At 36.2% G+C, this 17,284-nt stretch overlaps 1 protein-coding gene across 2 annotated transcripts in view; it reads right to left on the reverse strand.

The window, feature by feature from the left end:
* FAM3C (FAM3 metabolism regulating signaling molecule C) overlaps positions 1 to 17,284 on the reverse strand; it is a 29,447-nt gene that overhangs the window by 2,783 nt on the left and 9,380 nt on the right. For both annotated transcript variants that reach the window (XM_074827586.1, XM_074827587.1), the window contains exons 2-9: positions 12,190 to 12,250; positions 9,406 to 9,510; positions 8,221 to 8,250; positions 7,683 to 7,806; positions 3,885 to 3,943; positions 3,155 to 3,205; positions 2,650 to 2,734; positions 31 to 157 (exon numbers count right to left, since the gene is read on the reverse strand). In XM_074827586.1, the coding sequence (XP_074683687.1) occupies positions 31 to 157; positions 2,650 to 2,734; positions 3,155 to 3,205; positions 3,885 to 3,943; positions 7,683 to 7,806; positions 8,221 to 8,250; positions 9,406 to 9,510; positions 12,190 to 12,202 (594 nt within the window). In that variant the 5' untranslated portion in view covers positions 12,203 to 12,250. The remainder of the gene's footprint in view (positions 1 to 30; positions 158 to 2,649; positions 2,735 to 3,154; positions 3,206 to 3,884; positions 3,944 to 7,682; positions 7,807 to 8,220; positions 8,251 to 9,405; positions 9,511 to 12,189; positions 12,251 to 17,284) is intronic.

Raw genomic sequence — 17,284 nt, forward strand, 5'->3', positions numbered from 1 at the left:
TATATTCCAGTAAATTACAGAATAACAGACCTGTTCAAATGGACTTTTAGTCTTAATTCCTTTTCCACCACAGAAGACCCAGTTGTCTCTAAAGCCAAGGTTAGTAATAGATGTGCTTCCTAATTCAGCAATCAGTTTCCGTGCTTCCTCATTAAGCCTTGAACAAAACAGAAGTTCAGTATGTGAATAAAATACATACCCTTAGAGCTTTCATTGTTCAACGGACCACTCAGCTTTAATCTGATTAAATATAGTTTAAGTCAGTCAATATTGGGCAAGATCTATCTTTCAAAATCAGATAAGGCTAGTTCTGAAATCACTTGATCTCACTAACACTGTTCTTTAATATTATAATCTCAAGGAACCTGCATACAAACCTATCAGTACACCAACAAAAGCCAAGAACCCTCTCCTGTGAGAAATTATACATACATCTCAAGTCACATTAGCAATTCACCAAGCAACTAAAAAAAGTCATCCTTTAAAGTAAACATTGTTTGCAGGCTCAAGCTGAAGTCTAGATAAAGTAAAAGCTATTTTAGATTAGAAGAATGACCTAAATATATGAAAGAAGTTCTTGTCTGCTTGGGTCAATTAATTCAAAATTCAGAATGCTGCCCCACAGAATGGTTCAGTGCCTGTAGGTCCAAGTAGGATAATTTTAGTAAAGGGCAAACAATTCTGTAGGATGATAAGTTATCATTCAAAAAACTCCAAATAACAGCTCTTTATTTCTTCCTTTCAGTTACTACATTTGCCCGATTACTAAACAACACACAGAACTTCTGATTATTACTACTTACTGAGATGTAGTTGAATGACTCACTTTAGCTAAAATTATGAAAACAGTTAAGTACTTTGGCCGTTATTTGCACAACCCACAGTCCAAGTCACTAGAGCATTAGGGCAGCTTGTGTTTTAAAAAAAACAAAAATAAAAATATTTTATCTTTTAAACATGTTGGTTCTTCATAATTTTAATTGTTTTCAAGAACATTTTTCAAGATGGCATTTATGATTACCATCAACCACCAGTGATAAGGTTTTGGCTAATTTTGTAGTATCAGTAATAAGCAGTAGTTCCTGGCTGTCAGCATGAATGGGCCAAATTGCTTTGCCTTGATTTAACTGATATTATATCTACATACAAGCTTTCAAAAACATCAGCTGTGACATGATTATTGAAACAAACTAACTGTACTTACTATATAAGACATTAAAGAAAGGAAAAAGACCAAAAAGAAAAGTAACATAACAAGTAAATAGAACAACAGACAGAAGATCCATCCTTGGCATAAACATTAAATTGCTTTCTTCTAAAAGCAGAGAATGTACAGACACTGAACTATTTACTGCAAATACTGCACGCTGCAAAGTCAGGACTTAGTCACAGGAAAGTTGCTCATATATCAAAAATACAGACAAGTTGCAGATAACAAATTGAACCAAAAGAGTAAAAAAATGTACAGAACACATTAGGAAAAAATTAAATATTATTAAAACAACAGAGGAAAAGGCAAACAAAAACCTCTTAATTTTCACTATGAAAAGCAATCCTTTGGACAGGATGGCTTAAGTGAGGAGCAGATTACAATACAAACTCTGCAGTCATTTTTAGTATCTATTAAAGCTGACAAAAGTTGGGAAGGTTGGAAGATAATGCTTAAAGAGAACTAAAACCTTGTAGGCTATGTCTACATCAATAAACTCAACAGCTTTAAGGTGGAACAGTCCAAACACTGAGGCCAAAAAGTATGAGGTGCACACTAGCACACTCAGACTTCAAAAGGAAGGATATAGTCAAGGCCTATCGGGGATGGTCTCTGCAACCCTATAACCACCAAACTCTGTCTTGGAGTTGATCAGAGAAAAGTGCTCAATGGAACAGACCAGTTTCCACCAGAGTATGTTCTCAGAGTCCTGCTTCTATGTGTGGACACTTCTGAATTTACTAGTATAAGACAGAATAAGCTATCAGCAACAGTAAAACCAGCACATCTCCAAAAAGACAGATATCCTTGGCAGCATACATTCAAAAAAAAGAGGTGGGGACAAATTCTGGGAGAGCAGGTAGAAACATACAGGGTCTTCAGGAACCAGGGAGGGTAAGTGTATGGTTTTAAAAAAGTACAATGCCTGACATGCAAATATATTCTTCACAGCTACAAGTAAGCAGTTTGTGGGACTGACTATATGCCCTACATTGTCTCCTTGATGCACTAACATATTTTCTCAGAGGATCAAAAAAACCAACTGTGTATTGATATAGGAATTGGTAATTAGTCAACTATTAGTCTCTAGCCTTTTCAGATTTTCAAACACTTGTGATATTTCTGCTAAAGGGTCTAATTTAATATCTAATATATTGTTTCTCTGTTGTTAGGATCACAAAAGTATACACCTAACAGTCCTCTATGTCTACACATACATAACCCATTACACCTGGTTAGTTCTAATTTGATCCTTGTTGTCCCCAAACCACATCAGCATTATAAAACTAAGGAACTGAAAGCATAGTTTCAAATCTGTCATCTTAGAAGAGCAAAACTTTATCAAAAGCGATTTTGTGATAAAGAATGCATTGATTTTTTCAGAGTAAAACAGCATTTAAAATTTTAAGCAATATTTACAATGTAAATCAATGACATACTTGGTTGCACCATCATCATATGTCCCCATTAACACAATCGTTCCATCCTGGATGGACTTCAGAAATTCAATAAATGGTGCCACATCTGAAAAGAGAGAGAACACAAAACTGTTTAAATATGGAATGGTTGCTTATTAAACACCTGCAATGCCTTCCTGCAAAGACATTCCTTTTAAGAATATTCGTAAATCTACTTATAAATTTATAAAAAGATGCTAAGCAGGAGAAAGATAAAATGCAAAGAGAACTCTTTTAATTTTACAGAAAGAGTTTCATCCATGTTGTGTAAAGACAACCACTAGTGGGAACTACTTGGGAGAACAAGTGTGTTTGATTAACCATACCATCTCTAGCACAATTACAAAGGTAGAGGTGAAGCACCCCTTAACTATCACCTTAAACCACCACAGCTAATGGAGCCTGTAGAAGGGGGGAGGGCAGGGGGGGTGTGAAGAAGAGCCATTTAAGTTGTTTCTCTCTAATCAGCTAAGGTAACTGCACCTACCTCCTCCCCACATGTCAAAGAATTTAGTGTCTAATAGTTCTCCTGTTTTACCTGCAGAAAAAGAAATATTTGTTGTCAACAAATACAGCCAGAAGTATTTTACAGACAATATGTCCAACTCCTCTTAAGGACTCTTTCAGAGAAAGTGCTGCAGAAGACACCACATAAATCAATTACTATGGTAATTCTTAACGAAGATTGCTCCTTAAACAGCATAGTAGTTTGTGAAAGGTGCAGAAAAATGTAAAAGGAAAAAAAGGGAGAAGATGCAACTTCTGATTTTGCTTCAAGTGGCATATAAAATAAAAAACCCACAGCCTCTAAAACCAATAAAGAGAATTCACTTCATATATTTGCCTTTTTTTTTAAGTTGTCTTTGCAAAAATAGATAGCACAGCTACAGGTTGCCTTTAGTGCAACATAAGAAAGATTAAAATTACACTGCATGTTTTGCTATAGACTGGAAAAATCTTAGCTGATTTGAACATCCAGAACAAATAGAAGTGGACAATATAGTAATCTCATTAGCTTTTTTTTTTTTATTTTACTATGCTGTCTACAAAAGCACTATTTGATGGAAGGTAGAGTTTTCTTTTTAATACATGCATAAATATGCTGAATACTTCCTTTACTGCTCCTGCTTGCCTTTCATCATCCCACAGTATTTCACCTTAAATTGCAGAAACACTTTGAAAATTAAGACAATCTGCTCACTTAAAATGTCACTTACCATTGACCAAGGCCACGTTTATTCCTCTGCCAACATTATTTTTAACTCCACTCATTAAACTGAAACAAAATAAACAATTTTATTTTTAAAATGACAATTTCCTGATGTGAAACATTTCTGTTTTTTAAATAGGATCGATCAAATTGTAAGAAATACATAGTTGAAAGACCACATGTTCATGAGTACTTAAACAAAGCAAGGTCTCCTTGAACAAATCTGTGTGCTCTAATGGCACCACTGAATTGAGAACAATCGATCAAATATCCGCAGCTGTACCTATTTCATCTGATCACTCAATCATCTTTGTTTCAAAGTATGTGTGTATATTAAGTGTCACAAAAAATAAAGTGCTATTAATGTATTTAAGAAAATCCCTTACGGTTAAAGAGCCTGAAACAAATAATAATTTGAGGAGCTTAGCACAGTCCTGTAACCAACATTTTAAGCTTTTTTGTAAGCACATGATGAACAAAAATGTGTTAATGAGTTTAAAAGCTAACTGAACAGGGGCATTTAAAATTAATATTGCAGCATCACACCAAAAAACGAGAAAGTCAAAGCAGTTAGCTACTTGTACCAATACAAGGAAACTTAAATCCAAGAAAAATAGTCAATACACTGATGGGACTCATATTCAACAAAAGTTGAATATAATCTTGGAGCACAGTTACATGTCCCAACAAAACCGTTGCACTCTATGACAGCAATTACTTGGCCAAACTCAGAACAGCAAAGGAGCTGGAAAGAAGAAATGCATTGTGCAACGTAGGAAACTCCAGAAATGTTTTAGCCACTGGAGGATCATTTCTTCTTGATCACATGACTTTCATGTCATACCTGAGCATCCATTCTAAACAATAAAAACATATGGCAAATAAAGACTGAAAACATAAATGAAAAAAGGCAGTGAAGTTCTGAACACATTCCTTTGCTTGTATAAAATGTAGTGGACATTTGTTTTACCAAAAGAATTAAGAACTTGCTTTTACTTCAACTACAAAATTCTCTGTAAATAAATAGCAATCAAAAAATATCCAGTACTGGGGTGACTAGATGCTGAAAATCCACACATGTAACAAAAGTTATAAGGGATTTCAGACAACAAAAAAATCCTGCAAATATGAATACAAGAATTACTAGTTATTAAAGGAATATAGTGCAACATTCTGCTATAAGGTTACTGTGGCACAATCTTGCAACTGGCTTTGTAATAGAAGTAAAACTGCATGGAGAAGTTGCTGGTAAAGCAGTATAGCAATATTGCCCCTTCTTCTAAAAAGCCCATGAAGTAGCAACTACTTTGATGATGACTAAAGTACATTTTTCTAATTTGGATGATGTCCTTCCAACACAGGAGAACAAGGCTATAACTGAACTTCTATACAGCAGAATTCCTACTTCAGACCAAAATATCTATATAATTAAAAAGAAAAATTAAGAAATGCATTCTGAATTATACCATCAACTTTAGTACTCTCATAAACCAAGTGACATCCTTATGTTTCATACACAGAAAAAAACTATATTGCAAATATCATTGACAAATTATGAAAAATTGTCCCTGCTTCCTTATCTTGGATGTATGAAGAATACAAAGTAATCAGAAAAAAGCATTTTTCAGGAATGAGTTCAGAAAATATCACTAAAAAAAGAGCTACTGAAGAGTAAGCAAGTTTTGTCAGAGCTCTGAGATACTACTTTACACAATTGAGATCGCTCATGCACTAAGTCACCAAAAGTACAGGCTGTAATGTGACAGTTTTCTCACAGGAGGGCAGCCATTCATCAGTTTTAGAATTCTTCCAACAATTAACAATCAGCAAGTTATGGGAGCTTTTGAAAGAGAAATCAAACTTCTTATGAGCAAAGCAGAAGAGAATATAAAATCAAGCAAATTTTCTGGTGGATGTTTAAATAAACATTACAAGTTCTCCTCAGAAGGATTAGAAAGATTTTTGTCAAAGGAAACTGGACTTAAGACTCCAACAGCTGTGCACTAAGGTGCATGCTAGTATTAAAAGAATACAGGATTTCTTGCCAGCAACCACTTTCTTTTCATCACTCACTTCAGTGAAATATCCAGTAGAAGATTTATTTCTTTTGGACAGGAACACCAATCTCTTCTTAGTTAACCAGTAAGCAAGACATTAAAAAAAAAAAAGTGCCCTACAATCCTGGAGTTAAAACATTACTTGCACTGCCACAACTTTTAATCAGTGAATCACCCTAAGTCTTCACAGATATTAAGCTTCCTAGCAACCAGAATGAGAAGGTAGCAAGTTTTGCAACACCAAAAATACCATGTAGACAGATTAGATAAGACTGTCCAAAGTCACGAAGCAAATCAGCGATAAGAACTGAAAGCAGAACCTAGCAGCTTTTAGTTAGTACATGCAAACTGTGCTCATGCTCACTTTGCACGTGCTCCCCAACTACACCATGATGCTCTGCTGCAAACACACTCCTACACAAGCGAGCAAGCTTGAGGTAAGTCAGCCTCACAGAAGAATGGCTTGAAATTTGAATAGTATTTGTGTTTCTACTAATAACAGAAAGCAACGAAGCTGCACATCTTTAGTTGTCAGGGAAAAAAGCTGCCATTTCAACTTCACTACATCTTAATTGCTAGTTAGTGCTAAAAATAAAGTCTTCTCTAGGATCATATAAGCCTAATCTTACAGTTACTTTAGAGAGTGAAGTGATGGAAAATGTAAACCAATACTTTTTATTCTCTTACAGATTAATTATCCTATTTACTATATTACATGGGGTTATGTTGTTCACAGTGAAGTTGCCATTTGCTCTAGAATTCATTAGCACTAACCACTGTACGTGCTATCTGAACCATTCTGTAATATAGCATAAGCTGAGAAACAGATGAACTGGAGTAGTTTAAATGCAAATACAAGGCAATGGCAAAGTGTGACTGATATTTAAAAAAATCTCCTTCTGACAATGCTAAACATCATGTCTTTTCTAACACGTGACATACAAAATTGAGTGAAAAGATTGTGTTATGTAAAGCTGCACACTCTGGGTGACAATGAACAGGAACAACCTAAGAACAAAGAAGTAGAGTCCAAATATAAATATTAATATTTCCTTTATGGGGATTACTGAAAGGTATTACTGATAATACTGTGTTAAAAATACTTAGAAATACAGGACTTAAACTCAAAACCAAACTGTGTTTCAAGCACTTCCCTTCCTCATTTTACAATTATTTCAAGTTGATTAACTTTAGTTTCCATCAGCACAATTAAGTAACTACTGATCATTTAAATAGTATTTTTCCCTTTTGAACTTAGGCTTTAAAGAAGTGGAAAATATGTTGTGGCATTGGTACTATGGAAATAGTTTAGAAGATGATTTGCAAAAGACAATTTCACAACATAGTTTTAGCTGATGACATTCAGTTAGAAGTATCAAGAGTAATTACTTAAAAATACAATTGTTCACTGAATCACTATTAGAGGTACAAGAACAAGTTACTTGGAAGCAAGTTTGTATCTGATTTGACAAAGTCTAACTTAATCTAATTAGATTCCTTAAATCTGTAAACCTGAAAAGTGTAAGTTATCTTTCATGTATTAAAATAGCATACATTTCTGGATTTACTAAAGAGTATTAAGTGTGCTTCATCAGAGATGAATTTATAATGCAATATAATTTTTTCATGTGGTCAAACTGCTGGCAAAACAAAACCTACAAAGAATCATTTAAACTGCTGATTTTGTGTGCAAAGTCATCCAAGACAGCATTTGAAAGAGATACTTAGATACAGGTAAAAATACTTACACATTATCTTCTACACAAATTTTAGGTCCAACTACATTCGCTGCTCCACTTGCCATTTTGAATGCAAAATGCTTTTCAGGACAAGCTTTAGAGATCCCACATTTGTATCTTGGAGGTTTTGTAGCTTTCAAATGGAAATAAAACAGGATTTTAGAGACACCACCACAGGTAGGCTAACAGAGAAATATCAGTTTTCTGAAGGAATTCAAGGAAAAGAGCAAAGACAAATGGTATCTCATCTGCAGTTTCAGAACAGCTTAAAATAATCTAGATTCTTGCAGTACCTCACTATTCTACTTCTTGTTCTCACCCTGCTACTCGCTCTAGTACTGTCATCAAAAACCAAGAGACAAAACTACAAGTAAAATGCTGGCAAAAAAACAGACTTTACCAGAAATTTAGGGAAATCAGGAAAAGAAGAAAATTACTTTCTGATTGCATTTAAAGTGTAATTAAGACTTTCCTAACTACGAAAATTCAACAGTCTGTTATTAGCAAAAGCAAGTCACAGCAGTAACACATGCATATGAATACTCACAGCGTGCAGCTGCATCCAGTGCTGATCTAGCTAAAATGCAAAAAAGAAAGTTTTACAAGATGTTACTATTAAAGTGTCATCTGCTATAAAATATGCTATAAATTAAAAACCTTTCTGTAGCCCTATAAAAACAGGTTGGTTGAAATGAAGTATCTAATATATCTGAAGATTATGTTCCAATAAAAACATTAACCTTTACATGATAGAAGAATGAAAGTGATCAGGAATCACATTTAGAAGCACTGCCTTATTTTATGACTCTCCAATTAACACAAAGATCCACAGAGATCCCCACCAGGGATTTGTGGAGGTGTGGGCACTGAAGTCAAATGAATTCCCCTCTTACAGCTTCACCAGGACCGGGCTCCTTCCACCTAACACTGGGAAGCCTGCAACTCAGGTGCATTTGAACCCAAACATTCACAACTCCCTTTCTTGGGATAGGCAGAAACACAAGTGACCTCATCATGCACATATCTACAATACATCTGTAATACTTAATGACACCTATGTATCTTCAACAATTATTAAAGATGTCTCTGGTGACTGGTTCATCTGTCAGCTCACACTGTAGTAATCTGGAGTTAAACAACATGAACCCTACCCATGTACCTAAAATTGTGGGTTTTGTACTGAAAAGCCCCTTTAAAGATAAAGTTGGTTCAAAACAGACTCTGAATTTTAAGTCACCTCAGCTGCTAATCCTTTTCTGTGTAGAACCTGGGCACATCTGAAATGTTTTGACTACTGCACGTTCAATTGTATGTGGTAGTGTACCTGTGCAAGCAAAAAAGTGCACCCAGAACATAAATTATGAATTGCTTAAGCAGCAGAAAGGCAGAGCACAGATTTCAAAAACATCATTCAAGTCAGCTAGTTTACAACTCCAGACTAAAACTGTAAGTACCATTAAACAGAAAAAGCATGTAAAGTTACACATACTCGGCAGGCAAAAGAATCAAACTGGTTAAGAGAGTAGGTTAAATATTTCACACAGAAAATAACTTAATACACACATTATATATATGTTATACATAAAAAAACCCAACGAGTAGACACATTAAAAATAAACACAGAATTCTTAAGTGTAAGAACCTAAGCTTAAAGCAAAATGAATAAGATATTCTTGATTGTGGCTGAAGTAAATATTAATAGATGTTCAGAGAAAACAAAGTCATCACTTACCAAATATGTGTCCTAAGTTTGCATCCATTTTTATTTCAAATACTTGAGATATGACATAAAACGTCAATAAAAATATTGCTACGACTACTACCAACTTTGCAGCACCTATTCAGAAGCAGAGAAAAGTTTCAGAAAATTATCTGCAAATGATAACATTAAGTTTACCAAAATTAATGACATGAGAAATGTGTACCAGATTACATTAGGGGGAACTCAAACAGGATGATCATTTGCGGACCCACTAAACAGAAGTAATCAGCAAGAAATGAACATTATAACATAAGATGCAACTGAGCCAGTCCATCAGGTTACTATACCAAATACATACCCTGCTCTCAGCTTTCTCCAGCGTCATGCTTGTCTGGCACCACAGTACACCAACTGAGCTCAGCAGCCGGGAGAAAACACATACTTTTTCATGGAAATCCAGCTTAACAAAATGAACTAAGCTGATCTAACTGGCTGCTGTCCAAAGGGGAAATTCCCACCTCCCCTTATTCCACTTCCCTGTTCTTGGCCACATGCACCTGTTTCCTCACTGCGTACAAACATTCCTCTTCCCACCCCACCTGCCAACTGAGCTGCCTCTGTTTTAATGTATGGCCAAGACTGAGTGATTATGGATCTTTTCATATACTGTAGCTTGGCTGCTTTGGTCAGCCAGGTTTGAGCATTACATTAAAAAAAAAAACCCTCCAAAAAAACCCTAAACAGAAAAAAAGCCTACTCACCTCCTTTTCAACAAATTTATGTTACTGACCTTCAAAAAGCAAGTTTGAAGACTCAGAGCTAATTTAAAAAGCAATAAAAAGCAGTACCCATCCCCTCCCCCTTTTAATATGTTGAAGCCTCAAGTAGTCTGAAGTTTACAAGCCTAACTTTCTCCAGTGCTGAACAGTCAAACTACCTCCTGGGAGGAGAGCTGGAAGCACACAACCACAGCAATTTACATCTGAACGGGAAAGTCAAGTGTATGTGGTACTGCCATGAACCCCACCACTTTTCAGCAACATTTTCAATAGATTTTTACATAATACTTCACTCTTAGCTTATTGTAAAATACTAACTGACTGAGAGTAGAAGTTAGGTGAGGAGGCATGTGATCAACATCCTGCCTTCCTGTCTCACCCCAGTATGTCAAACTGTTTGGAAGAAGAAACCTTACAGCATGCTTCTGTTCCTCAGATTGCCAGCCAAATAAATCCTTCAGAAAAAAACCAAACTTATGTACTCCTGCAGATCTCAGACTGCTGCTGAGATGGGCTGTTCAGAAAACCTTAAAATAATCAGATTACTCATCCTTCAGAAGGATGAGAGATGTTGATCAATCCTTCCAAAAGGCTAAAAAAAAGATAAGGGAATAGAAAAAGATAAGAAATATGAAGAAAGAGATACAACTTTTTTATTTGCTTGTATTTCAGTCTTCCTCTCTCACTTTCCCTTTTCGGGTGTGTGAGCACATACATACTATGTAAGAAAACACAGATGCAAACTTAATTTAAAAATATTATGCTGGAACTCCAAAGATTATTGCACTGAAGGGAAGTGAACCATGTGTAAGCACTGGATAAAACAGATGAGCTGAACATAATGGAGAAAAGTGGAGAAAAGGTTTTCAAAGCAACACTGCTTAAAAAGACAAGATGGTACCAGATTTTGGAATGTGTCATCTAGCAAGTAGCATTTGGAGAGCATGTTGTTTCAGTAGACAGTAGGTGAGATGAACCAGAACTCTGAGCACTAACCATCCCCTCCACTCTATACCCTGAGCCTTTCAACCGAACCGAGAGCGCTCCCTCTAAGGGAGAGGTAAGAAATCTCCTAGAAAAGTCTTTTAGCACTTGAATTAAAAACAGCCTCTTTGCTACAGGTACAATATTCTATAGGAACTGCTTTATCATCTTTGTGGGTTTTAGCAACACAAGTAGTTAGATGGAATTAAAAAGAGGTTTGGGAAAGTAATTTTCCAGGTGATTTAGCCATCTTCTAAAAATTGCAGCATTTTCCAGTTCTTTATTAGATTTACTTTAGCAGGTTGCGCCCAGTTATACATATTGAGGTTAATAAAACAACTTTAGAAGTAGCGACAAAAATCTGGACCAATTTGCTGCATTAAGAAGGTTAATGTGCAACTCTTGGAAAAGGAGGTGTCATTATCTCCTAGAAGAGCCAACAGTTGCTCCTTCTGCAACGTAACACTACAAGTATTCATAAAAGTGCAATACATCAGAAACTCAAAACCGTTCGACTGCCACACAGGCTATTCTACTGCAAGGAAACGTCTGAAATAATATTTTCTTGTAGTGTTAGATTGGAAGAGATTTTATTTTTACAACCCCCACACCTTCTGTCAAGTACAATCAGTTTCTCAAACCCTGTACTGTAGTAACTTACCTCTACGAAAATGCTTTTATAGCTTTCAAACTCTGAGTAACCATTCATGAAATTTAAAACACTTTTGGTTAGGGTGTGAGGCAGGGAAGAAACTGCTTAAGACATCAATTGGCCATTTCCTTATTCCTTCATCATCTTACAGAATTAGCAGTTGAAGTATGTCAAGTCAAGGCACCTTAACCAGATCAGCTAAAGCATTTTAACCAGCTGCTTGCTCTTAGACCATCCCAAATTCCAAACTGAGTTTCATAAAACATCAGTTAAGTGTAACAGCACTGCCTGTTATGCCAGTTAAGTTTATTTTACAACCTTAGTGTCACAACTTGTTAATGCTGTCTATAGCACTTGTTTCACAAGTGACAGAAGTCTGATTTTACTGAGCATACTTACCTGCTATTCTCATGTTTACTCTTCAGCCAGCTGATGACACTACTGCATTAAAAATAGCCACCTAGGGAAAAAGAAAGGTACATGATCATAATTACAGCCAAATGAACACTCTTGCGATGGGTTAACAGTAAAAAAAAACCCATAGATTTTTCAGCCAATAACATTAATGTTTGCCAAACCTTTATTCGCACATATACCATGTCAGTACATGGTCATCTTTGTGCTTCTTGAATCAGGAGTAGGGGAAAACTCAAGAGAGAAGATGTCCAGGCTGAGTGCGGCATGGGCCCACCATGGTTGAGCATGACCCCATGGTATATGTGCAAATAAAGGTTTGGCAAACATTGTAATCTTTACTCATTAAATACTACATATCTATTGGAAAAATGGTAATTTGTTTTACAACATTTAAGTGGATTAAGTGTGTAAAAATTTTTTTTAAATTAACTGAAACTAGAATTTGCTTGAAAACAGAATGTTACCTGAACTGTTCTATCTCACTTCTTCTATTCTTATCATCATAAGTAAAAAAGAGCCCTCAGTCACTTCCAAAAATGCAAGAGGCATTCAGACAAATAACAGTCTGTAATCAGTACTTCCCTTCTGGATTAAAAAAAAAAAATAAATAAATCTCTTTCTGAATTTGCATTTTGCTGCATAACTGCTTCTATTTAATATGGCAAAAGAAAACTATTGGCATTCAGGGATCTTCTTGGATCATCTACGCTAAGGCCAAATTTAAAAACATGTAATAAACTGTCATTCTAACCCAAGTAGCCATTCCACACTCCCATCACAAAAACTACAGCATCCCTAATAGTCTGCAGTCCTATGCCATGTTGTCAAAAACCAAGAAAAATGTTATCCTTAGAAATTATTTGAAAAACTATTGTTATTAGAAGTCAGGAAATGCAAATCATTTGGAAAAGATCACCAAAACCCCCACATAGTTCTCATGAGCTATGCTGCAGAGGAAAAATTGATTATTACACAAACCACCTTTTGCCTTCACTTAACTCAGTATCCGTAAATTTGGTGATTTGTGTCCAGATCCTCTTTGCCAAAGACATAGTCATCGTGCTCTACTGCTTAAAGTTTCCAAGAAAATAGGCAGCGGAGAAATAAACAGGAAAAACCAAATAACCTCCTACGCGTTTGAAAATAAATATCAACAAAGTTTGTAAAGCAGACAAATGGTTTTAAATACTAACTTTGTACTACAAGGGAAATCTCATAGCATATTACAGACATAATATATCCATTGTATTTATAGCCACATATCTTATATCCACACATATCTTCTTCCAGTGAAAGGCTAGTATTTAACTGTCTTATAAAAAGGTAAAAAGAATCTGCCAGGGCAGATAAACTCATTTGATTTCAAAGTCTGTGAACAGAATTATTCTAAGCTCCCTTCTCTTGCCTCCCCAACCCCGGAAATATATCAACATTAAAATAAACACTGTCTGTAGTTTGGACAACCACGAGCTTGTTTTAAGTCAGCACTGAAAGAAAAAAAAAAAAAACACCACTTTCCGCTTTTTGTTTTACTATAACAAAAACACATAATGAATTCAAAGCATGAAAGCAAGAATATGAACAAAATCAAAAAGCAGAAACAAAGTGAAACAATCATATAATCCAACCTTGACTGCAGAATGTCTTTATCCTAACACCCCCATCCACCCATCTCAGTGATCATTATTTGTTGCAATCAACAAATACACAACAGATAAGATGCATTTTTAAAGTGTGAAATGGTTTTGATTTAAAAAAAAAGTAAAAATGAGTATGTTATGCCTCAAATTGAAAGAAACTTTAAAAGTGATTTAGAGATTCTTTTCCTAAATTACAGCATATCAAAAAATTGTGGGTTTTCATCTAGAGAATAAATACAGAAATGCTACAGTACAGATAAACGTTGCACAGCATTTTCCAGCTGCAAGAGAATAATTTATGAACATGAAATCCTCTTCCTATACAGCATTATCTTAGAGTTGTTTTTTTTTTAATTCAAGACAAAACAAGGAATAAAATAGGACAGTGCATGAGCGCTTATGAATGCTTATCGACCATTACTCCACATCTTTAGTATCAGACCTCATAATTGGAATTACAGAAGCGATATAAAAATGGTTTTGGAATTTCTCATAGTGCATATTTTAGGACCATTTAAAAACAAACAAAGAACACAGGACCACAACTGAGCTTGCTCAGACTCAGATGCACAAAAACAGTAGCAACAACATTCCTTTGATTACTTTAGGAATGGGTTAAAAAACCTTAAACACTGTTTTTCTCCTCTTTGACATAAGATTCCATCAAGCAAGGGCAGCAGAATTACAACCTAAGTATCTTCTTGAGTTATGAATGCCCAGTAATATAAACCACCACTTTATTACTACATTAACATAATTCATCTCTGTCAGGCAGTACAAGGCTCACATTTATTGCTTACTAGTGGGAGACTGAGGCAGGAGGTGCAGGCTATAGCAGGGTCTATAGACAGCCCCCTGATGAATACAGCAGAACCCTATACAGATGCAAAGGCCCAGGATAGCACCACAGATCAGGCAGCAGAAGTGATCAACATCTACAAGTCACAAAGCAAAACGGCTGGTTTTGGGAAGCATTATATCGTATGACTGTGAAACATGGATTTTCTTACTTTTCAGATTGTTTTCTTAGTGCAGAACTTCAGAGCTTTATCAGTCAACGTCTAAAACTTGGGCAGCGGAAAGAAACCAAAAAATCCCTCACATGCAGCATCAACTGCATTGAAACAAGAAGCTATCCACTGAAGAACCTAAAACCAGAGCCTTCAGATGCTGGTTTTCCTCTACGGCAAGAGAAAGGAAGTTGTCACACCTCCCCTCCCAATAGGCCACCCTGGGGAATAACAAATGGCAGGTTTACATCTATCATGGACAACAGTAAAGGTGGTTTAAGTCAGAACAAATTCTAGTCACAATCAGCATAGTAAAATACCAGCACATGGCACATGCATTCATTCACAAGATAAGTATCACTGTGAATTTCAGCTATTCTAGTAAACTTCTGATATTGCTATTGGTCAAAGGAATCTTGTGCAACTCCTCATGAGTCTGGAGGAGCATGGTCTCCTTTTCCTATGATCTCACTCAGTGCTAAAGGTCCAGACACATCTTTTCTCAGCAACAAACACACCTGTCAAAGAGCTTTCTGAATTCCACAGCCTGTCATCGCCAATGCCCAGGAGCCAGCACACAGGAGAACATTCAGTGGCAAGATGTTCAAACCAGTGACCTGTCACCTACAGTAAGTCATATCCACATCCTGAATAAAGAGCACAAAACTACAAAGAGATCAAGATCTACAGACTGGTAGAGCGAGGCCTCTTGTCAGTAGCTGGTGGATAGTTTTCTTAAAAGGCTTCGATGATGCTAACCTTCAGCCAACCTCAGCCAGCCAGCCACGCTGGTCCAGGGAGATGGTTAAATTCCAGTATGTAAAGCTGTGAAATACTAAATAGTGGAAAACAAAGAAGGGAATGCTTTTTTAAACTGATGTAGAAAGTTCTCTGAACTGGCAGAACATGACTGACTCAACAACAAAAGTAAGAGAAAACCAGCACAGGCAGGAAGCTGGTGCTACCATATTGGCAAGTTTAGAAATTGCTCTTTCAGCACAGCCTAGTGCATGAGTTGCTCAAACCCTCAAGAATAGGAAGGAAAACACAGACTGCTCACTGAACCAGAGAAGACAAGAAGTTACAGGTTATAGATCCTTTTTGAATGCTGGCATGTCATTGTCCATTCCCCTGCACGGAGCTGCACATCTGCCCATGCAGAAAAGTTATTCTGGATGCAAACTACTAGGGAGTGGATATGTGGAAAGGCAGCTGGGAGCTGAGGTTACTGGTTGCTTTTTTCTACTCCACCCATCCTTGTGCATTGTATTTTGTCCCAAGGCAGGGGCAAGTTCCAGATGTTGCAATTTCCAGACCCAAAGCCATTCCAAGCAATCCTCATGACAGCCCAAAATGCTATACATAGGGCATCATAACATAAGTAGAAGAAAAACAGGAAACAGCAGCTTACAATAAAAAAAAAAGGAAGAAAGAAAAGGGCTTTCCCTCACTCTGCTCCACTTGTCGATTAACTTGTGCGAGGATGACAGACTCAACACAAATCTGACAAATTTAGTACATATACGTTCACATAGCTTCTGCACGTATTTTGATACATACTAAAAGTAGCTTCAATCAGCAGAGCAGCAGATACTTGCTTTTAAAAGTGACCTGTGTCTCTTGAGGGAACCCTGCCAAGTACTTCACACAGGGAGCTTATATTGATTTAGGAAAACTACAAGCCTATAATCTTGCCAAGGAAATCATCATCATGTTTTATTAGATGATACAAAGTTTCTAACACGCCACAACTGAGTTATTTTTGCGTTCATGCATTAGATATTATGGTCATCAAGCAAGTTTTCTTCCTAGAATCAAGGTGCAAGAGGAAATTGTACTGAGGTCAGTAAAGTAATTGATAAAATACATACAAACGATTCTTATTAATATAGCCACACTGAAACAACACTGTATAAAGTCCAGATTTCAGTCCCGAGCTGAACACAATTCAATTTGATCAATTCTTTACCAGCCTTGCTCAACACTCTTGCCCAGAGATGGTGCTGCGGGACACACTACGTAGGGAACATGTCACTCAGGCACAGCTTCTGCCCTGCTTACTGTGTGTGAAAGCTCTAGCCACTTGCAACGTACTTCTGTTTATAAGGGTTTTTCAAATATGAATGTAATAAATATTTTTGTGGATAATAATGAAACATGCAGATTAGTCTACTTCATTCCCAGGATAATAGTATTTCCATTAGCAACTTGATAGCATGCACAGATTATACTTATGAAACAGGCACACAAAACCAAGCAAAGATAAGAGGCAAGAATTTAGAAGGTCAAGATAATTTTGAATTCTGACATAGCTGATTAGAAAAAGGTCCCAAAATCAACAACAATATTTAATAAAACAGAAAGTAACACACTTCAAAATGGACGTCAAGTGCGGCAGAACAGGCAACAGTAATGAAGAAAAGGATC

The sequence above is a fragment of the Strix aluco genome, chromosome 5 (genome assembly GCF_031877795.1).
Source record: "Strix aluco isolate bStrAlu1 chromosome 5, bStrAlu1.hap1, whole genome shotgun sequence".
NCBI classification, from domain to species: Eukaryota; Metazoa; Chordata; class Aves; order Strigiformes; family Strigidae; genus Strix; species Strix aluco.